The following is a 24,140-nucleotide window of genomic DNA, read 5'->3' on the forward strand; positions in this document are numbered from 1 at the left end:
ACTGAATAACGGAACATGCTTCAGGGGCTAATTATGTCTAATCAATACAGGGCAAACACCAAAGCCAATGTTGAATGAAATACCTAATGCAAGTCGGATAAAGTCACAATCAAATTACAGCACTCTGAGCGAGACACACTTTTGAGTACAGTATTCAGAGAGGTCATGAAATGATGGAGGCAGGATAGAGAATTTTTACAGGCTGATTTATTTTTATTCTTGCTTGGGATATGGGCTGATTGAAGTAAAAACCATCTAGTTTACTCAAGCCCTTTAGGGAAGGAAATCTTCCATCCTTACCTGATCTGGCCTTCATAAGCAATGTGGTTGACCCTTAAATGCCATCTGAAAAGGACTAACAAGCCACTTAGTTCAAGAGCAATTAGGAATGGGCCTGCCAGCAACATCCACATCCTATTATAAAGAGGGAACAGGGAAAACTTGGACATTTCATCTTGGAAAGGTGGCATCCCAGCAGTGATTTTTGGATGACAACGGAGTCAAAGGAAATAGGAGGTAGGCAGAAAAGTAGAGCTGAGACCACAATCAAATGACAGAGCGGGCTCAAGGGGCCCAATGGCCTATTCTTACTCCTAATTTTTATGCACGAGCTTGGGAAATATAAAAGATAGCTTTGAAAAAGGTTAGCCTGGAAAGTTTTGCTAAATCCTGGTGCAGGACAAAAGGACAAGTTCAAATGATTTAATTTAAATTTAAGATTTAGAAGGAAAATCAAAACAAATATCAAAGACATTCTTCCTCGACACACAACAACCACCACAAGCAGTGGATTCCTGAACAGGATAAAAGAGGTGAAAATCCTGGCATCACTTACGATTGGATGTTTCAATTGGTGGGAGTGGGATGTAACTGCACAATGTTTCTAGACAGATGCAATCGAGATGGTCTGACTGCCCTTCCCCGTCTGACATTATCTTGCAATAATGAACTCAGAAGAATTTCTGCATAAAGCTGATGGCAAGGGAGAGGTGGAAATGCACTTCACCATTAAAGTAATGCTGCAACTTTAATCAACTGCAGTGCAAAGGACACTGAAATATGCTTTCTTAATCCTTTCATTAACAGCTTGTCACCAGAGTGAATTGAGTAACATCTGCACCATTAGGGATTTCAAAACCATCTGCAACTTGTGCAAGAGTCAGTCATCAGGCATCCACTGAAGCACGTAAAACTGAATGTAAAATGCTGAACCTCTTTTCCACTTGCACCGATTACATTACTTGCACTAACTACTGAAAAGGTACAGTTTTCAGAGTGTCCAACACAATAAGGATTTAGAAAACAGGCACCTGCACTGAACAACTGAGCCTATCAAATTATAGCAAACTGTGTTATCCAGCAATTTACCATCTGGAATTTGATGTTCCCCTAATCTGAATCATCACTTTACCAACTGGAAGCAATTACAAAGTTATCCAGAATCTACATACTGTATTATTTTATGCTTCGATTTTTGTTTTATGTATTGTTGAAGATTAGGGAGTGAAAAGAATACTGTACTTCCTGAGTATTTACATACAAGTTCATTCTATACGTATTGCACCATATTCCGTTGGTAAATTGAACTCTTAACTGGCATTTTTCATTAGTTGGTACCACCCATTTCCTTGCGAATGCTGATTCATTTTACTGTAATTATAAATTCTCTGTGAAATAGAACAGTTCAGATCTGAACAATTGCTGGAAATCAGATACAGCAGAATTGCCCAATAGAAAAATTACTGTTTTTTTCCTTTACTCTTTCATGGGATGTGGGTATTGCTGCAAGGCCAGCATTTGTTGCCCATCTCTAACTGCCTTTCAACTGAGTAGCAGTTAAGAGTCAACTGCATTGCTGTGGATCTGGAGTCACGTATAGGCCAGACCAGGTAAAGGTGGCAGATTTCCTTTCCTAAAGGACATTAATGAACCAAATAGGCTTTTATGACAATCGGCAATGGCTTCAGAGTCACCAACAGACTTTTAACTCCAGATTTCTATTGAATTTAAATTTTGCCATCTACCATGCAATTTGAACTTTGGTCCTCAAAGCACTAACTACCTTAGATCTTTGGATTACTAGTCCAGTGACAATGCCACCATACCACTACCACCCTCGTTATTTCAACCTACAACCCCGAGATTTGATAAAAACTGCAGGGAAAAAAAGCTGTTCACTTAACTTTCTTTTTCAGCTTAGAATCCTAGCAGTTTTCCATTCCAAAAAGTTGAAAAATCTTGAAATATAACAGAACAAGAATTGCACGCCATTGTCCCTAGCTATATTTTCTAAGAAATAAAAGTCAAGGTGAAAGAGTTAGGAAAGGAGACCAAAAAACTTGGTCAAAAATAATGAAATGCATAAAGCCAATGAAGATTATCTGGGAATGGTGATGATGAACAAGTAGAACTTGGTGTCAGACAGACTACAGCCACCTGAGTTTTGGACAAGTTGATTTTTTGGAAGGGTGAGAAGCCTGTGGGGAAATTGAGTCTAGAAGTGACAAAAGCAGTGGTAAGATTTAGTGTGAAGTAGTGGTAGGAATAGAAGTGGGTATTGTTATGCAGGACAATCGTTACTGTACAGGAGGAGGTGGTAGTCTGGTCCATCCAGCCCACTTAGAAAAGTAAACAACCTTGGGTAGTTTGAGGGATTTGTAGCTCATCACTGGATTCAACCTGATACAATACTTAGCACAGACTGGTTCAGCTTGGTTGACTGAATGACAAGAATTTTAGACAGCCAATGATTTTTTTTACATTTGTGGGCTGGGAGCACACGGGGGGTGGGGGGGGGGGGGATAATTGTTGGAAAAATCAGTCAATGATTGAAGGGTGTGTTTGTTCATTGGCAACTCAAGCACTGAACCTCAGACTTCAGGAGGCTGCTTGCAGCCAACCCCTGCATTCGGAATTATTCCTCCTGCATCCTTCACTTCAAAACAAAAACAGCACAACTTTCCTGATTTATTGATATCAGCATTTGGGTTACCAAATATTTCCTGTTTTGTCAGCAGAAGTGTGTTTTATGGAGCATTCAACACTTGCTTTATGCTTGCCCCATGTCTAGAGGGGAAAATTAGATAGAGAATAAACCAGCAGGCTGATTATATAGTGTCGCTCTCCAAAACCTAGGCCTGACAATAATTGTCAGGAAACAGGTAATTGTAAGTAAAATAATTTGTATTTGTGGGTATTAGAAACAAGGTATAGCTCCAAGCAAATTCAAATTTCAGTTTCTGTGCAAGAAAGGTAACTTCAGTTACCTTCACATGAAACAAAGGTGCCTGATGTGTTCACTTTAAGGTTGTGCTTGCATTGTAATTAAAGGGTTTACAACTTGAAGACAAATAGGGTTTATAGGAAAAAACCTAAGCAATTACTTAGCAACCAAGTGCTTGCACTGAAAAATATAAGCGTTCGCGATTCAGTTGGAACCAGGTATCTGAAAAGAAAGTAGCTCTCAGCAATTGACAGCAGGGGGACAGGGTAATTGAATAAGGAGAAAAAAAGCAAGTCCCAGAAGCTAAAGAACAGATAGTTCTAGGAACAAGGGAACGAAAAAGTAGTCCCAGAAATACTGAAGTCAGTGGGCCAAGATACTGTTCACTGACATTAAAGAAAGTGGCAGAGAAGCACTCCCCATTAAAGCAGTGAAAATATGCAGACCTGGAGAAGCTGGATAGCGAGAAGCCAGACATCAGAGGTAATCCAAGGTTGCCGACAGTGACACTTTAATACAGCCTGTTGGCCTGGTTGGGTACCTGACAAATTGTGCAGAGGCTTGAATGTCTTCCAAGGTAGAGGAATACTGAAGGAGAAACTGAAATCCTGGAAGTGGATCCTGGGTGAAGGCATTTGAAAGAAAGCATTGTTTGGGAGAAGATTCCAAGGCATATTCTTCAAGAGTGAAGACTGGAAACATTCATGTGGAAGTTAGCATTCCAGTGAAAGCAGTTGGCATTGGGGTGGGTAGGGGGAAGCAAAATCCACAGATGTTCTATTGGATATTATCCGCCACTTGCTTTCTGAGTGTGGTGAATCTGACCATAATTAGCCTGTCAGTTCATGTGGATTGTATAGTTGACAAGAATATTATAGTATATTTTGCAACTTGTGTATTCCTTAAAAATCTGTATACATCTGTGAAGATACAGGGATAAAGGGGTATTGTTATAGTCAATCTTTTCATGTTCAATAAATGTTGTACTATTTTGTTAGAAGTTAATTGGCAGTCCTATGACTGTTCATTCACATTTCTGAACAAAAAAAGTTAGGGTTTATTGAGCTAGTGTTTCTATTCTGGGACCTGGCTGTACTGTATCAGCTAGGATCATAACACAATGCATGAAGCCAGTGCCAACAGCATTCTTCATTTTCAGCAAATGTAAAAGAAAAGCCTCATTAAGCATTGTTGGCAATCAGTGAATAATGTGAACAATAGGTATCAGGAGAGTGATATTACAGAAAAGCATAACGCAAAAGCTATTCCTCTATAAAGAGTTTTACACACTTGCAATGGATGTACAATTTATACTTGGAATCTTCACAGTTGTATTTCATTGATGCTTTCCTGATGTTACAGAATGACAGCTGCATATTCACAAGCTTTTAAGTTTAAAGGCTTTTATTCCCCTTGTCTATAGTTACAATTACATTTTGCAAATTACTCAAATGCCACTTCACAAACTTTGAAGTACTTTAGGTCTGAATGGAATTGCAAGTATTAAAAATTGGTTAGCTAAATATTTACAATAGGATAAAATCTGCAAATTCCCTATCACAACTGCGAAATATTCAAATCATTTACATAATTCAACAAAAGCGGTACCCATTTAAAGCACAGTAACTATTAATTTTACAGTATAATTTTACATGCACCAACTCCACAAAAACAGAGTTGGTTCCATGCTTTAATTTTCTGTGGTTCCCCAACCCAGTATATCATGTTCACTAAAAAGAACAGAATGACGTTCCAGCGATCAGCTAATTTTGATGCATGGGTGTAAGCAAGATACTGGTGAGGATTTTCCTCTTCTCAAGCCTCTACTTCAGGAATCTGAGGGAGCACTCCGGAGACTGAAATTTAAGAGGTATAATCATGGCCAAATTCACAAACACCATTCTGCTCTACCATGGAATCTAACAAGTTAAGTCCAGGTTTAACAGTTCCGCAGTTCCATACCAACAAGTGAAGGTGAGTGGAGACAGGAAAAGGAGGAAGAAAAGAATGCTTTCATGCAAGAAGGCGCAGAGAAAGGAATGGGGAAAAACAGGAGAACAATGGAAAAGGAAGCAAAAACAGAAAGGTGAAAGAGAGAGAGATGGTTAATGTATTCAAATATGACAATATTTCACAGCTTCTTCACCATTTGTCTGTCCTGATATTACCACACAGTCAATAACACGCACAGAAAGCAGTACTATCAAACATGTAGAGCCAGTTACAAGAAATGAGCTAGTTGGACTATTGATTTGACTTACTGCTCTGCCAGACTCTCCAAAATCTATCTTCAGGTTTCCCATGGCTTTGATGATGGCCATGATGGATTGGATGGTGTTACTGTATACCACAGCTTTGTACTGTCTGCATTCTTCTTCTGAGTATCCATCCTCGTGGATAATCCTGGGGGAGACATGAAAGAAATCCTTAAAATCCATGCAACTTCATTATCCCTGTCACATCACACAGCCAGAGGGAAAATAATGTCCATGAAACTGTGGCCCTCGCTCCACCTCCTAACCCATTTATTCAGCTTCTGACAATGCCGCACCTGCAACCTCGCAAGAGGGTTACATTATAGTTAATCAATTAAAACCAAAAACAAAGTGAGACAATTAAATCAGTGACTGTCAATTGAGATTCTTTTATGCCTAGGACTGTAATGTTGTTCCTCATCTAGCTGGCATCATTGGAATAGTTGGACTCTTAATAGAATCCCTTGAAGATTCATTTAGAAAGTATAGCTTGATCATGCAATTTAAAAAGAAATATATCTCAATTTATCAAGCAAGAACTGGCAAAGTGATTAACACTGCTGCCTCATAGTGCCAGGGACCCGGATTCAATTCCGACCTTGGGTGACCGCGTGGAGTTTACATGTTCTCCCCATGGATAAAATGACTATCGAAGAATATGGGCCAAATGCGGGCAATTGGGACTAGCTTAACCGATTTTTGAAAAAGGGCGGCATGGACAAGTTGGGCCAAAGGGCCTGTTTCCATGCTGTAAACCTCTATGACTATGTCTACATGGGTCACCGTTCCCCCAGTCTGAAAGACATGCTGGTTAGTTGGACTGGCCATGCTGAATTGTCCCTTAGTATTCCAAGTGTAGTTTAGGGGATTAGCGGGACAACAGTACCACCCCTTGAAGGTGACAACGCAAAGCAGCATTAGAGTAAGGATCATGTGTTAGTGAGGGTCTATAAGTCGATGTTAGAATCGTGCACGAGTGAGGGCAGAACAGACTGCGGACATTCTTTAAAACATCAGGGAGAATACTTACTTCATCTGTTTCACAATTGTGCTTTTCCCTGATTCACCAGCACCTGTCAAGATAAAATAATAGATTGCTTTCAAGAACTTGAATTTAATAATGAAGTATTACAACATAACCTCTCAAGACTATACAGTAGTTAACATTTTACAGTACACTTGATTTGTATTGATTCAAGTATATACTTAGGAAGTGATGAATTGCACTGAGGTAATTTAGCTACCTCCCTATTCAAGATGCTAATGCTGATGAAGATGATATTCTGCTGCAATAGATGTTGGAGGGGGAGGGGAAGAGAGAACAGATTTTTCACAAGTTAATAGTGCATCATTTTTCTTAATTTAAAATAAAAAATGAATTTATGAGCTCTTGCGATTAAGATACCATTGTAAAATCTATCCATTATATGGATAAAGGAAGACACTTGCTGAATTCTACCCCTCAACATCATTCTGCTGGTGATTTTAAAAGCAATTTTTTAAAAAATCATTACTGGAATTCAATAAAATTTTAGCTTCTGAGAAGTTAAATGGAGTAGTGGAATAAAGACTAGATGAAATTAAACAACAAATTAACATTTCCTTCCCAAAAGGGTCGCAGAACTTGTATTAGCCACTGAACGTAGCCATCGCAAATTAATTGCAATTCATTTTTGAAAATGCATATAAAATGTTCATTGTCCTCCATTTAAATGAGTAGCAATGTAACCAGACATCGCACCATAAGGTATAGTGTCTAAAACACATTGCATGCTGCAAATATTATCTCACACATCAGAAGAAAAAAAAAATCAATGGCAAGACATTTTTCCAATGAAGACAATGCTGAGATGGAAAATGCGTACAGAGGTGAAAAGTTGAAAATCACCGAAATATAACAAGTCATTTTTGGAAATCAGTTCAGCTCTGTAAATACAGGTGAGCACCTGATGCATAATCTCACCTTTGCCACCTTATCTTTGTTAAAATGGCAATCTAATCAGCTATTGATATTATTGTGCTTTTTGCTTCAATGTCATGCAGTACAATGTGGAACATGGGAAAGAAACAGATGGGTGAGGAACTTACCAAGCATCAGGGCGATGCTACACTTTGCATAGCTTGTAAGCTCAAGTCAAACTGCAGAAACATTAATTGCTGCTCTGGATCCTTAACCACTAAAATTCCTCACATCTGATCTTTTGGATAAGTGGAGCTTGCCATTCCTGAACGTATGTCAGTAAACAACACTGGAAATTCAAATCATAGAATCCCTACAACGCATTTGGCCCATCAAGCCTGCACCAACAACAATCCTACCCAGGCTCTGTCCCCGTAACCACATACTACCCCTGCTAATTTCCCTGACACTAAGGGGCAATTTAGCATGGTCACTCCACCTAACCCACACTTCTTTGGGCTATGGTAGCACGCGAAGGAAACCTATGCAGACACAGGGAGAATATGTAAACTCCACACAGTCACTCAAGGGCAGAACTGAATGCAGGTCCCTGGTGCTGTGAGGCAGCAGTGCTATCCACTGTGCTACTGTGCCACCCTATGATCTAACATTCATCTTGGGCTCAATTCTCATCTGTTTCCCCCCTTTTTTAAAAAAGATATAATGCAATTTTTTTCTAAAATTGTACTGATCTCTGGCCCAGCAGAATCACCACCAGAACCAAAAAAGACAGGAATTGTCAAACGCTTGATGCTAAGAGACATCTCTTTTAGTAAACATATGATACATATTGAAAATTCTCTATTTAACTTTTTATGCCTAAATTACATGAATCACCAGGTTTACCAAATTCCCACTAGCAAACCACCCAACACATACAATAAACCATGGATAACAATTTTACTCTCACTAATAAAAGTCGCCCTGGTTTTAAGACTGGATAAAACAAAATAACTAAAATCTGGAATTATCCCTGATGCCCTCTTCTGGGTTACTTCTGCTGTTATCAGATCTTCAAGCTCCACGCATAGCTCCTTCAATGGCTAACAGAATGTCACTATCTTGCTCTTGGGCTTGCATTCTACTGGTCTACTTATATTCATCAACATTTCAATCTGATTGCAAACTATAATACTATCAACGTCATGTCAAATATTCATTTTTTTCCCCCATATTCTTCCTGATAGTCCCTTCATCATAATTACCTGCTACTTTTGATTTTAAAAAAATGTCATTCTTCTCTAGGGATCAGATGGAAAACAGGGCAGGGAGTGCTGTGCATGGGAATAACGTTCACCATTTAGAGATAACAATCTCCTCTTTCCTTTTGGCTTCTCTATGAGAAGTTTCAAGATGTTGACCTCACTAAGTTGCGATGGGAGCATCAGAAAATCCGTATTGATAAAAGTGGGTTATTCTGAGACTGAACTGGAAGATGATTTGGAATGTTGATGCAATTATCAACTCAATCATTGGCTAATTAATTTCAAAAGTAGTCATTTCAAAATGAAGGCAAGGACTTATTCAATGGAATAGAAGTTCTCTCTTTGGATTTCTAAACAACCGCGCTTAGTTTTTACTCAAGTTGTAGACAGATTATTGGTAAAATGGTTTATGAGATATCTTTTCTCACATAATGTATCTTGAAATACATTTCCAGAAGGCTTAATATTTGTGAAAATGCTATAATGCAATTAACACAGCAGCAGACGAATGTCAATAATGAGCTCAGAGGAAAACAACAAGGCACTGAAATAATATGGTTAACTACTTCAGAAAACACCAAAGCTTTGAAGTGTAAATCTCCAGCACCACAATCCGAGAGATTATGCAATTATACACCACTCAAAACATAATCAATAGCTGCTGCAGGTCTGGCTGATCCCTGCATGCTGCAATATGCACTCTGTTTTCTTACTCCCTTGGTGTCATGCCCATCCCACAAGGAACCAAATCTCTTGCACAGCAATATAACATTAGCAGTTTAAAATAACCAATCTGGAAAAGCTTATGCAATGTTTATCACAGAATCTTACAGCACAAAGCAATGCTTCCAATCCATCACACCTAGCCTTTCTTGGAAGTTCTATCCAATTAGTCCCAACAACCTGCTCTTTCTACTAAACCCCAAATAATTTTCCTTTCCAAATGTATTTAATTCTCTTTTTAAAGTTACTTTTGAATTATTGCAGAACAAAAGCCGTCGAGGATTTCTATGGTGAGCGTAGTAATGACGAGAAAGATGATTTTACAGTCATTACATTATAACAACTTTGGTCTAAAAGGAACAATTCGTACTTCAAAAAGTTCCTTAGAAGAGTTAGTAAGTTATTTTGGGCAGTACTCCATTGCCTGAAGGAGTGACTGGAATTAGTAGTCATATATAGCAGAGACTGACGTGTTACGATTGGTCAGGCTATTGTGTTTGTATTAGGTCTGTACATGCTAACATTCATGCTGCTGATTTGTGTCTCTTGAGTGAGCATAGCCAGACGTCACTGATGTGAAGGTCATTGTCTTGAGGGACAGCATGTGGTGATTATTTGCCTTATAAAAGGTGATCTCACAGAACCACAACCTTAAATTTGTAGATCTCAATGCAATCATCTGAGACCTTTGATCTCAAAGAAATTTTGTATTTAGGGACAATGGGTCAGCTGAACTCGAAGTAACGATTCAACGTACATGTTTGTTGCGCGGGATAATATAATTTAAAATATGCCTTTCAGCTTTGTAAAGGGGACGGGGAATATGAAATATGAAAATATGAAATATGCCTTCATAGCAAGGGGGATTGAATATAAAAGTAGGGAGGTCTTGCTGCAGCTGTATAGGGCATTGGTGAGGCCGCAGCTGGAGTACTGTGTGCAGTTTTGGTCGCCGTACTTACGCAAGGATATTTGGGCCTTGGAGGGAGTGCAGAGGAGGTTTACTAGGCTGTTGCCGGAGTTGAGGGGGTTGAGCTATGAGGAGAGGCTGAATAAATTAGGCTTGTACTTGTTAGAGTTTAGAAGAATGAGGGGAGATCTCATTGAGACGTATAAGATGATGAATGGGATGGATAGGATAGAGGTGGAGAGACTCTTCCCGCTCAGAAAGGATAGTAGGACTAGGGGGCACAGCCTCAAGATAAAGGGGGGGCGGTTTAGAACGGAGTTGAGGAGGAACTTCTTCACTCAAAGGGTGGTGAATCTCTGGAATTCTCTGCCCGTTGAAGTGGTGGAGGCTGCCTCGCTAAATATTTTTAAGACGCGGGTTGATGGGTTTTTGATAAGAGAGGGGATTAAGGGTTATAGGGAGAGGGCGGGAATGTGGAACTGAGCCACGACAGATCAGCCATGATCTTATTGAATGGCGGGGCAGGCTCGAAGGGCTAGATGGCCTACTCCTGCTCCTATTTCTTATGTTATGTTCTTAAATGTTCAGTTGCTCTGCGATTGATTGTGCAAGTCTGTTTAATATTTGTGCTCTGTTCTGTGCTTGATCGAGTCCAAACCCAAAAGGTTAACCAGAGGAAAGCAAATAAACTGTAGAAAGAACTGGAAGCTTAAGATAGAAGCATGGAGCAGACATTTTAAAGCACTGAATAAAACCTGTTATACATAAAAAAAATTATCATGGAATCCCTACAGTGCAGAAGGAAACTATTCAGACCAAGTCTGCACCTGACTCTCCAACAGAGTATCCTATTCAGGCCCAATTCCTATGACCCCACATATTATCCCGTTAATCCCTCTAACCTACACATCCCAGGACACTATGGGGCAATTTAGCATGCCCAATCAACCTAACCTGCACATCGCTGGAATCACGGTTTCCTAAAGCAACCGTTCTGCTCAGTATTTTAACAATTCAATTGAAAATACAAAAAAAGTGCATCAGTTTAAAATCAAATTGAGAGAGTTAGGCACCATGATGTGACCAAAATTGCAGCAGACTAGCACTGTAATGGGGAATATTTGCTCCTCTGAAGTTTTAGCAAGGTGATCGGATCAGTTACTCAAACTTAAAAAAATGGACAATTTGAATAAGGGTCTGCATCTGAAATAGCTCATCTGTTCTCTTACAGATTAAACATGACCAAAAAGAGTGTTTCCAAGTTCCAACATTTTCTGTTTATTGAGAGAAAAAAATGTTACAAAGTAGCCCAAAGAAAACTCAATCAAGGTCAGATTATTTGAATATCCAAAATCAAGCTATGTAGTCCGGAACCCCAAGTGTGTAAATTATACCCCCAAAAATAGGCAGAATTCTGGAATTATCCAAACCAGGCAAATCACATTCTCAATACTTGCATCTACCAAAAAACCCCTTTTAATTGGAGCGTGCATTGAATTAGGTGAGGCGATGGCCTAGTGGCATCATTGCTAGACTATGAATTCAGAAATTCAGCTAACGTTCAGGGAACACAGGTTCGAATCTCACCATGGCAAATGGTGGAATTTGAATTCAATACAAAATGTCTGGAATCAAGAATCTACTGATAAACATGAAAGCATTGTTGGAAAAACCCATTTGGTTCACTCACGTCCTTTAGAGAAGGAAATCTACTGTCTTTACCCGGTCTGGCCTTAACATGATTCCAGAGCCACAGCAATGTGGTTGATTCTCAACTGCCCTCCAAGGGCAACAAATCCTGTCCAGCCAGTGACGCCCATGATTGAATTAAAAAAGTGAAACCTCTGAACATTCAATCTTTCAATGAATCATATATTATACCTTTGAATCCCTTTCAACTCGTCAAGCCATTTGGCCTAATCCTACTGCTTGACCATCCCTGGTGTCCTTTCCAAGCATTTTTCCTTTTAACGTAATATTCGTGGTCTCCAAGTTTTGTAGCAAAGTTCTTCTGGTCACCACTATCCCACCGCTGCTTCTTCTCCTTCCACCCCCCCCCCCACAAACACACACAACCAAAATGTAAAATCAAGCATTTGTAGCCCCTCTCTTGATTCTATACAAAGTGCTAGACATGCTTTGCAAAAGGTGCAAGTAATTTCTTGAATATAATTCAATTATTTTATATTTAAAAGAATGTCATATCACAGACACAGGAAACCCATTTAGTATTGGGATTCAGATGGAGTATTGTGTCCACTTAGAGCCACCGCAATTTAGGAAGGAGGTCAAGGCTTAGAGAGGGCCCAGAGGGATGCATGACTAGTTTTTTGGAGGAACAAGAGAAGTGATGTCTGCTTTGCCTGAGAATAAAGAAAGTTTATGGGAAGATTTAAGATTTTGAAGGGTTTTGACAAATGAGTGTTACAAAGGGTTGTGAACATAACCCATTCAAATCACTCAAAATCAGCCTCCCATCCCGTGACTGTCTACACTTCCCATTGCCTTGGAAAAGCAGCCAGCATTATCAAGGAGCCCTTGCATCCAGCCATAGTCTCTTCTACCTTCATCCGTTGGGAAAAAGATACTAAAGTCTGAGGACACGTTGAACTGCTTCTTCCCTGCTGCCATCAGACTTTTGAATGGACCTACTTTGTATTAAACTGATCTTTCTCTGCACCCTAGCTGTGACTGTAGTACTACAATCTGCACTCTCTCCTTACCTTCTCTATGTATGGTATGCTTTGTCTGTATAAGCACAAGAAACAATACTTCTTATTGTATACTAATACATGTGGCAAAAATAAATCAAATTGTAATCAATGGTCAAACCCCAGATTGTTGGTGACACCCAGTTCTGGGCCAATTTTTTGTGTGCGTAAAGCAGACATGGATTGAGATTCAACATGCTTACTCAGTGAATAAAGTCATAAAATTCCACACAGTTCAAAAAGATAAAAGAAAATAACTTACCTTAAACGTTAGCACATAAGATTTATATTGCAAGTATGAAGCATGTGTGAATTAACAAACAAACTGGTCAGATACACCACACTACACAATAAATGACAGATGCGACCAAAACAGGTTCCATGGGCTTCTCAGCAACTCTAGCTAGATGTTGGCTGTCCTACTACGAGTCAATCTCTCAAACTGTGCCTCTCAGGAGTATCCATTCAACCTTGCCTTGGGACTCTTTCCAAAGATCATTCCAATTCAAAAGGTTTCAATCTCAACTTCCACATGATCATTCTTCTGGATTCCCAAGTACACTCAAACATCAACTCACAAACACAATTTCAGCTCTTTGGTCTTTCCAAGCAGAACACCACTGCTCCAACAGGGTACTTCACCTCAAAAGCTAACAGCATCGAGTCACCAACCTTCAATAACCTCCTGGATCTTCAGGGTTCCCACACAATTCTCTCTCTAATTTGGAGCTAGGAGCCCATTTTTCTGCTCCTTTCTTTAAACTCATCAAGTTGCGCTCCCCCATCTGCAACACTTGCTGGCTAACTAACTTAAAAAATGACTGCCCATTGCAACTTGAACTGATCTGGTGACCTATCAAAACACTCCAAGAGACTTTCAAGCTTGTTACAAGGCAGGAGCAAATGTATACACAGTGGAAATTCCTGTACTTTAAATGTTATAATCTCCACAGACTGCTAATTTAGCATACAGAGACAAAGAAAAATGGATTTCAAAATAGGAAAAACTGTTTCCAGTAGCAGAACGGTCAGTAACTAGAAATTGCAGGCTTAGGGTAATTTTTCAAAAGAACCAGTGGTGAGGTGAATTTCTTCTTTAAAAGACAGTGCGTCATCTGGAATGCACTGCAGAAAATGTGAAGCAGGAACAATAATCACTTTCAAAGAAGGAACTGGATAACAATTTGAACAGGATAAACTTGCAGGGCTATGGGGAAGGGCATGGGAGTGTAAGTAACTGGATCTCTTCAAAGAGCCAGCACAAATAAAATGGGCAAAAAGGTAGCCTCCTGTGCTTATCATTCTATACTTCTAATTTTTTAAAACAGGCAGAGTCAAAAGATCCTCAGCAAACTGAATCCTGACAGAACTCAAGATACGTTGTAATGACAATGACTGCCTGTGTTCAGTAGTAGTAATATTATCATTGTTAAGCCAGCTGGCCAGATCCCAGGACTAACAATAGGGGCAGCGGCACTGGGTGTAAAAAGTACACGTAGCAATTTATGAAACTGCCAAAATTAAATCAAGGAGCAGAGCTGAAAGATGGCGGTGACTCCCAGAAGATCAAGAAAAATTAGCTGCATGCAACCGTATGTTCCCATGTCATAAAGTACAGGCACTTATAAATCAGCAAACAGTGGAGGGTCAGAACTGCATTTGCTGGCAATGTAAAATTAAACTACAGTACAGCGAAGAGACAAAAAGGGTTAAGTTATTCCAATCCGACTTACAAAAACATTTTCTATCTTAACTAAAATAAAATTAGTAGTGGCTGATTTATTTTTAAAAGATCTTGTGCAGCCAGAACCGATGACTGGTAGCATTTAACAAGACTGCAATATACTCCAGGGAACTTTGAAAACATTATAAATGAATGAAATGGTTTCACGGAATGTCATGTGATCTCAAAGCATAATTTACCTCTACATGCTTTTCCATTAAAGGGAGGCACACTATGTTTGTTTCTCTTCCTCCCTCCCCCATTACTACAATATCGATCAACGACACTTCAAGCTAACCCATTTCCTGTTAGTAGGGGAGTCCAAAGCTCAAGGTCATAAGCGCAAGGTAGTCACTAATGGAGAACTTAGGAAAAGCTTCTTTGGACAAGAGTTGTTTGAATGTGGAATGTGCTGCCACAAAGAGTACTTGCGATGAATAGGTTAGGTCAGTTTAAGGGGAAGCTAATTAAATACGTGAGGGGTAAAGTAATAGAAGGATTTGCTAATAGGATCAGATGTAGAGGGCTAGGAGGAGGCTCATACAGAGTAAATGGTGGAGTTGACCAGTTGATTTGATTTATTATTGTTACATGTATTAGTATACAGCGAAAAGCATTGTTTCTTGTGCGCCAACAAAGCATATCATTCATAGAGGAAAACGAGAGTGCAGAATGCATTACAGTCATTGCTAGGGTGTAATTAAAACATTGTTAGAGTTTAAAAGAGTTAGAATGACATTTTAGAAGCACAGAACAAGTGTAAAAGATCGAATTAGACGGTATGCTGGGTACACTTGCAAGAAATCGTCTCGCTCTGGCACAATCTTGGGTAAGTTGGGCTGAATGGCATAATGTTGTATTGTAGATAATGTAATTAATTTGATTAATATAGTTCTCATTGGCAGGCAAACAAGCCCATTTTGTTTTTTGCTTCACAATTGTCCTCATTTTAAGTAAACTGGAACCAATTCCTGGTGTTTTAAATCTATCGTGATAATTTTCTAATCTCCATCGATTAGCAGCTTGTTAATGTATTTCGCATTTTCTGCACTGACCGCAGCTACTAAATGGATGAGAGAGTGTGTTGCATGGGGATTATTTAACCAAATGAGCTCAGATCACAATCAGCTGCCAGTATGGAAATTCCATTCAGCCGCTGAGATGTCCATTAACAACACTGCAAAGCCATGGGAATTAAAAGATTACTTTGACATGATAGTTTTCAGACCACCTGTATGGGCTACTAACTAAATACAGGAATCAATAGCTGAGTCTAACAAACTGCTTTATAAGTGGGTTAAAAAGGTTCATTTTTAAAAGAATGTGTAAGCAATTGGTTTACTACTTTATTCAGTATTTAAAAGTTTATTTTGAGTTTGACATGTCCTTAAATTCTGAGCAGATTTACCAGCCTTCAGCAAAATCTGATCTTCCTTGTCCCAGATGGCCTTGAGGTACCTCAGGACATTGGAGGGCCTCTGATCCAAATGGTGTCTCAAATGAAATATTCCTCCAACACGGTACCTCGATTTCAGCAATATGCAAGGAGATCCCATGAGGTCATTCAACCCTCTGTATTCATCAACTGATATCGCAAAGTATATTAATTCCCATGGATTTACAGTTTTGTTAACATGCATTTCACCTGTTGAACAGAGTTCTCAAAGACAGCTGATAATGATCTGAGACTGTCATATGCCCTTACACCCCAGAGTAACTGACAAACAGCCAGTTCAAAAGTCTGGAAACACGTAGAGTTAGTTTTCAGATTTCAGAGGTCCACAGCACAGCAGGTCAAGCAATCCTTGTCAATGCCCATATCAGCCTTCAGAGTTTTACTCCTCAATTTACTTTAAGCTTTAAAAGATACTTTCACCTCCAGCACAGTGGTTAGCAGTGTCGCCTCACAGCGCCAGGGACCAGAGTTTGATTTCTGGCTTGGGTCACTATCTATGTGATGTCTGCATGTTCTTCCAGTGTCTGGTGGGTTTGCTCCGGTTTCCTCCCACAGTCCAAAGATGTGGTTAGTTCATTGGCCATGCTAAATTGACCCTAGTGTCAGGGGGATTAGCAAGGTAAGTATGAGGGGTTTATGGGAATAGGGCCTGAGTGGGATTGTGGTTGGTGTAGACTCAATGGGTCGAATGGCCTCCATCTGTATTGTAGGATTCTGTGAAACATAAAAGCAGCTTGAACTGTAATTCCACATCATATCCTTACATAACATGCATTACATATTTAATAGACTTGCTAAAAGCTTAGCCAAGCTTCTGGTACTTCCAAACCTATCATATGGAGGTTGGCAGGCACTTCAACGTTACAACTTTATCAGCACAAAAATGGGAGAACAGGCACCTTATCGCAGATGAAAAATGCCTTGCCAGTACAAGCAGATACCGTTCTGGCTTCTCAAAAACGTGGCCTTGTCAAGATTAAAATCTGAGAATCTCTTCAATGTTCGAAGTTCCTGCAAGAAGCCTAAGGATTGCATTAAAAGGTGCTATATGTCAGTTGTTGAGTGAAAAAAAAAACATCAGGATTTCTTCATTCATAAAGAAAGAATTGAAAGTCAGATTGGCATCACCCCAGCTGAGTCTTTCCTACCTCTTCCTCACTATCCCATTTCCTCCAATGCTTTTCATTGATCCCTCAGCTGGCCTTTATGCTTCATCCTCTTTCCACCTTCTTTTGCCTTGATTTAATTATTCCTCTGCCCTCCAACCCGATGGAGAAATAAATGTATGAGTACATGTACAATGTATACATGCCATGCATCTTGGATGGTTATTTTGCACGAGTCATGTAGACAGCTTTGAAATTTATTGGTAACCCTTTTCTTCAAATGAGACAACTGCCTGTTCAGCAAGTAATGGAAAAGGCTGGGAATCAGCAAGCATACGTGGACAATGATAAGAACATAAGAAAAAGGAGCAGGAGTACGCCAAGTAGCCCCTCAAGCCTGCCCCGCCATTCAGTAAGATCATGGCTGATCTGAAAGTGGTTCAGTTCCACTTACCCGCCTGCTCCCCATAATCCTTAATTCCCTTATTGATCAGAAATCTATCTACCTGTGACTTAAACATATTTAACGAGGTAGCCTCCACCACTTCAATGGGCAGAGAATTCCAGAGATTCACTACTCCCTGAGAGAAGAAGTTCCTCCTCAATTCTGTTCTAAACTGACTCCCCCTTATTTTGAGGCTGCGTCCTCTAGTTCTTGTTTCATAAGAACATAAGAAATAGGAGCAGGAGTAGGCCATCTGGCCCTTCGAGCCTGCCCCGCCATTCAATAAGATCATGGCTGATCAGTCGTGGCTCAGTTCCACTTTCCGGCCCTCTCCCCATAACCCTTAATCCCCTCTCTTATCAAAAACCCATCAACCCGCTTCTTGAAAATATTTAGCGAGGCAGCCTCCACCACTTCAACGGGTAGAGAATTCCAGAGATTCACCACCCTTTGAGTGAAGAAGTTCCTCCTCAACTCCGTTCTAAAACACCCCCCCTTTATCTTGAGGCTGTGCCCCCTAGTCCTACTGTCCTTTCTGAGCGGGAAGAGTCTCTCCACCTCTATCCTATCCATCCCATTCATCATCTTATACGTCTCAATGAGATCTCCCCTCATTCTTCTAAACTCCAACGAGTACAAGCCTAGTTTATTCAGCCTCTCCTCATAGCTCAACCCCCTCAACTCCGGTATCAGCCTAGTAAGCCTCCTCTGCACTCCCTCCAAGGCCAAAATATCCTTGCGCAGGTGTGGCACCCAAAACTGCACACAGTACTCCAGCTGCGGCCTCACCAATGTCCTATACAGCTGCAGCAAGACCTCCCTACTTTTATATTCAATCCCCTTCGCTATGAAGGCCAGCATCCCATTCGCCTTCCTGACCACCTGCTGCACCTGCAGGCTGGGTTTTTGCGACTCATGCACAAGGACCCCGAGGTTCTAAGTGGCAAGAATCTCTCTGCCTCTACCTTATATGTCTCTATAAGATCACCCCTCAGCCTTCTAAACTCCAACGAGTACAGGCCCAATCTACTCAATCTCTCCTCGTAAGCCAACCTCCTCTTCTCCGGTATCAGCCTGGTGAACCTCCTCTGTACTCCCTCCAAGGCCAATATATCCTTTTGCAAATAAGGGGATCAAAATTGCACACAGTACTCTAGTTGCGGCCTCACCAGTACCTTGTACAATTGCAGCAAGACCTCCCTGCTTTTATATTCCATCCCCCTCGCGATAAAGGCCAACACTCCATTTGCCTTCTTGATCACCTGCAGACTGAGTTTTTGCGATTCATGTACAAGGACCCCCAGGTCCCTCTGCACAGTAGCATGATATTAATGTCCAGCTAGAATATTGACATATTAATCCTCCAACATTCAGCCCATCCCCAAATCTCTCCTTTGGCAGTGTCCACATTTTTTTAAACAACAAAGCTGTAAACCGTATTAAACATATCAACATAAATCAAAGATCTTAACATTTTCCTTTCTCCATCCCAAAACATGCTAACAGGATCCTGGCTAGAAAAAAAATCTAAAAATTGAAAACACAATTACTGCACAACACGTCAACCATTCCTCATTCGCACTGGAAACTCTTCAGCAAACTGCTAAGATATTACCTGAGTCAACTACCTTAACTTACAAAACCTTTTTAAAGAATAACCTGACCATCTTCATACAAATTACAGATAAACTGCATTCCAAACTGCTGCAGCTCAGCTGAAAATATCTTTCATTTTCACAACTGAACCACATTCTGAATCATCACAGCCAGTGAAATCATTATGGAATTAATTAGTTTGGGTCATAAACTACCTTAAGAATCCTGAAAAGCAAATTCAGCTTTGTGTTAGATCCCACACACGAATATAACTCTCCTAAGCAAAGTTTTAAGTGTGTGCAAAACTCATGCACATTTAATCACTGGCTCAATAGGCACGCTGGATGCTTTTAATAATAGCTTGCTTCATGTGCATTGTTTGAAGATTGTACTTAGTGACAGTATGACCATTGCTCTGGGACACTCCAAACTAGCAAACAGGGCTCATGCACAAACGCAAGAGGACAAGCGATTCAATTAAATGTGTATCAAGTTTTATCTTTAAAAAAATTGAAGCTTACTTTGAATACAGCTCCAATTGAAAACAATCTTGTCTCATCTATTTCCGAATTCTCCCCACGCCCAAGCCTTGAGCGCACACCTTTCTCAAGTGCCTCTCCTATCTCTCTAATGCTCTTCCCAAGTTTGTGTCTGTAAAACCCATCTCCTGCTCCCCCACTGAAATTCATCACTAAAACACTGACCACCTAACTTCCCTTCCTGGCTCCATGTTAGTAAGAGCCAACAGTTCTCTTCCCTCAGGTATTTCTCTCACCTTTCAAATCGGTCGTCACCATCCTCCACCCCCCCACCCCCCACCCCGCCCCCCCAAAGCGCCAAATCCTTCTGACCATGCAGACTGCTGCCCCATTTTGAATATCCCTGACAATGCTGGCACCTCCTAACTCTGTGCCCATCTTCCCTAGAGCTCCATGCTTGAATCCCGCCAGTCAAGTTTCCACCTCGTCACAGAACCAAAATGGTTCATAAAGTCACAAACTACATCCGCTAACTATGGCAATAGTAAAACATCCCTCCTATTTGCGATGTGTCTGCAGCCATTGACACAGCTGACTGCACCATCTTCCTCAAATGTTCTCTTCCGTCATTCAGCTGGGTGAGATTGCACTCTGCTGACTCCCTTTTCCATCCAGTTACCTCTGGATTCCTCAAAATGGCATAACGTTGGACCCTTCCTATTTCACATCTAAAAGCTGTTCCTCCGCAACGTTGTTCAAAAACACTGCATTAGTTTTCACAAGTTTACTTGGGCTGTACCTCCCTTCCTCTCTCTCTTGACAGCTCCACCATCTCTAACTTATCAGACTGTTTGCCATCCAGTACTGCATAAGCAGAAATCTACTGACAGTTACCAGTTGTCTGTCATCAGACAATAAAACACTGGGAAGATCAAAATCATTGTGTCGTTGGTCCTCTTCACAAACCCCTTTCCTAGCCACTAACATCATCCTGCTCCCTGGAACGGTCTCAGACTAAACCAGACCACTTGCAAGTTTATTGTTTTTGACCACATAACCGAACTGTCACCTGCTTCCACATCTGTGTCACAGAATCATACATAACTTTAGAAAGCCACTTAGCCATGTTTTCTCTGCTGGATAAAGAACAGTTGTGCTAAATGCCAGATTCTTGCTTTTTACCTGTAATCCAACTCCGGTCTTATCTCAGCGTTCTGTTGCTGAAATCCTGGAATCCATGTTACCTCTAGGTTTGATTATTCCAACACACTTGTGGCTGGCTGTCCCATCTTCCACCTTTCCATAAATTTAAAATCAAAGCTTCTACTGTCCATACACTACTATGCACCCAAATTCTATTCACTTCTTACCTGCCTCTGTTGACCTACAGGTGAGTAAGAGCCCAATTTAAAGTTTTTGATCCTTATGTTCATATTTCTCCATGGTCTCACCTTTCTCATCCCTGCAACGTTCTGCAGCCTTACAACCTCTAACTCTGACCTCTTAAGCATCCCTGATTTTAATCACTTTATTACTGACAGCTGCTGAGGTGCTATGCCCTCAAATTCCAAATTCTCAGATTGTAATCGCAACACATTCTCCACAAACATGCTGAATTTCACAGTTGCGTAACCTATCCAGCACTAATAGTCATTTCACTCTTTTTGATATGGTGATAGGAATAAAATGAAGTCATATTGTTGGATCAATAGAAGAGCTTCTTTCCATATCCAAATTGCACGGTAAAACCTGACCTGGAAGATAATCTGGTCAATACCAACAATGATCTCCACTAGCAAGCAGGAACAGGAGAAAGATCAATTTCCACTCAAAGCTCTTTCAACAAATTCACCTTTGACTGCCCACTTACCGATTGACAAATCATAAATGCGTTAGAGAGAAAAGTGCAGGTACTCGGCCAACATTTGGACCTCGCAGCACCTTTTGCTGGCTTGCCGGCTCATTTTCGGAATTACTCTCAGTATCTGCCAAATCCCGATCCCTAGTGAGCAGGCCAAGTACTCAGGAAGGAAATGGTATCCCCATGTTTTCTCAGCCAAGAGTGCAAAGAAGGCAATCTGATGCCAGTTCTCTACTGACCCCGTTCTATGACTTATCATTTGGCATTGCCTCGCTCCCAGGATACTACGGACATGATCATCATGAGGTGCTTTTAAATTAGTCATGTTTTTTATTGAGTTTTTGGGAGATACACACATCAAACTAACCTCTGTATTCTTTCGTTTTGAAAATAAACAACACCTTTGCTCTCTAAATTGTGGGCGGCACGGTGGTACAATGATTAGTACTGCTGTCTCACTGCACCAGGGACCTGGGTTCGATTGCCGGCTTGGGTCACTGTCTGTGCGGAGTTCGTATGTTCTCACCATGTCTATGTGGGTCTTCTCTGGGTGCTCCAGTCTCCTTCCACAGTCTGAAAGATGTGCTGGTTAGGTGCATTGGCCGGAACAGGCGCCAGAGTGTGGCGATTAAGGGTATTTCACAGTAACTTCATTTCAGGGTTAACGTAAGCCTACTTGTGACCAAAAATAAACTAAACTAAACAAGCCCAGAAACAGAAACTGGAGACTTGGTTATCTGGCAAACTCTTCATTTTTTTAAACTCAAAAGTAAGCTAATCCAATAAGCTGCTCAGATTTCAACACAAGCATGCTGAACCAACTCAATTGAACAGAACAATGAATAAAGGCTCCAGTTCCAGTCAATGGGAGATGCCCAAAAAGCAAGCTCTACCTTGTTGTCAGAAGTGGTCAATGGCAACACAAGAACGTGTCAGGCAAGAAGGCAATACAACAATATCAAATAGGAAGCAGCCACACTGCCTCACTTTGGACATTTTGTTGCAACTGTTCTAACAGAATACTTGTGAGCCTAAAGTAGAAATAAACTTTACATGACTAAAACAGAAATATGGTGGCATAGTGGTACCAAACCTCAGAACTTTATTGTTCGTAAGCAGAATATAGGTACAGATTTGTGAATGCTATCATAGAAACACCAAGTGGAGATCAGGTGCTTACCTATAAAACTGAGGATGTGTTACCACAGGCCACTGGTATCAAGAAACATTGGCCAAAGCTAGGAAGGTATAATTTGACTGAAGCACTGGTGGAAGATCCTCAAGGGGCCAAATGGTCCTACTCCTGTCCCTATGTTCTGGCTTTGCAATCTAGACATTAGGTACAGAAACTGTTAATTCCTCAACACTGAATAAGCATTTCAGGGAAGGGACATGGAGAGAATAAATTGTTGTTGTGTTCTCTTTAGGCTGCTCTATTATTACAGGTATATGAAATCCTGTTAGCTTGATGATGGAGAGGTGGTTAGGTGTAGGGAGAGTGGGGGAGACAGACAGCATGCAATCGAACAAAGCAAATCTTTAGACTCAAGCAGGAGTACAGAAATTAAGTCCATGGCCACAAGACTGCAGACTCTGCAGTTCCGCTCCTCCGAGGAGATTCACTTTAGACAAAGTTTGCCACTGTCAGCAAAACATGCAAATTATCTTCCAAATCTCTGTTCCACATCAGCAATTCTGGTCAGCCAGGGAACACCAGAGCAACAATCTTCACTTTACAGTATAAATGGAGCAGAGACGTCGTGTACATGGTACCAATTTTAATTCAGCGCAAGCTGCAATTCTGAAAGGTATATGGATGCCCGTATTTGAGAGGTTTGAAAAACATTCATTACACCATAACACCTTAACTTATCCAACATTATACAGTCACTCACTGTATATTTCACAAACACATCAAAATTCGCAGAATGATTTTGTTTTTAATCTATTCATTTTTATGGGCATCACTGACTGGGTCAGCATTTACTGCCCATCCATAAATATCTTCTATTTTAGAAGGCATTTGAGAATCAAACACATTGCTGTGGCTCTGGAGTCGCATGTGGGCCAGACTGGGTAAGGATGGCAGATTTCCTTCCCTAAAGGACATTAGCAAACCAGATGGGTTTTTATGATAATCAACTATGGTTTCATGGTCATTGGAGCATAATTCCAGATTTTTACTGAATTCAAATTTCACCATCTGCCATGGTGGGATTTGAACCTGGGTCCCCAGATATTACTCTGGGTCTCTGGATTGCTTGTCCAGTGATAATTCCTTTGTGCCACTGCCTCCCATGGTCCTATTTTGTTTATTTTTGGATTAAAATTATATTTGAAGAGGCATTTCACAGAGTCATAGAGGTTCATAGCATGCAAATAAGCCTTTCAGCCCAACTTGTCTACGCTGCCCCTTTTTCTTAAACCACTAAGCTAGTCCCAATTGCCCACATTTGGCCCATATCCCTCTATAGCCATCTTACCCAT

The 24,140-nt window shown here is 40.6% G+C and overlaps 1 protein-coding gene across 1 annotated transcript in view; it reads right to left on the reverse strand.

Annotated features, from left to right (window-relative positions):
* The window catches only part of LOC145335738 (guanine nucleotide-binding protein G(i) subunit alpha-2), a 238,938-nt gene that overhangs the window by 123,665 nt on the left and 91,133 nt on the right, over window positions 1–24,140 (reverse strand). The window contains exons 2-3 of the mRNA XM_080181461.1: window positions 6,509–6,551; window positions 5,485–5,626 (exon numbers count right to left, since the gene is read on the reverse strand). Of these exons, the coding sequence (XP_080037587.1) occupies window positions 5,485–5,626; window positions 6,509–6,551 (185 nt within the window). The remainder of the gene's footprint in view (window positions 1–5,484; window positions 5,627–6,508; window positions 6,552–24,140) is intronic.

The sequence above is a fragment of the Carcharhinus amblyrhynchos genome, chromosome 3 (assembly GCF_965287045.1).
Source record: "Carcharhinus amblyrhynchos chromosome 3, sCarAmb.v2.hapA, whole genome shotgun sequence".
Lineage (NCBI taxonomy): Eukaryota > Metazoa > Chordata > Chondrichthyes > Carcharhiniformes > Carcharhinidae > Carcharhinus > Carcharhinus amblyrhynchos.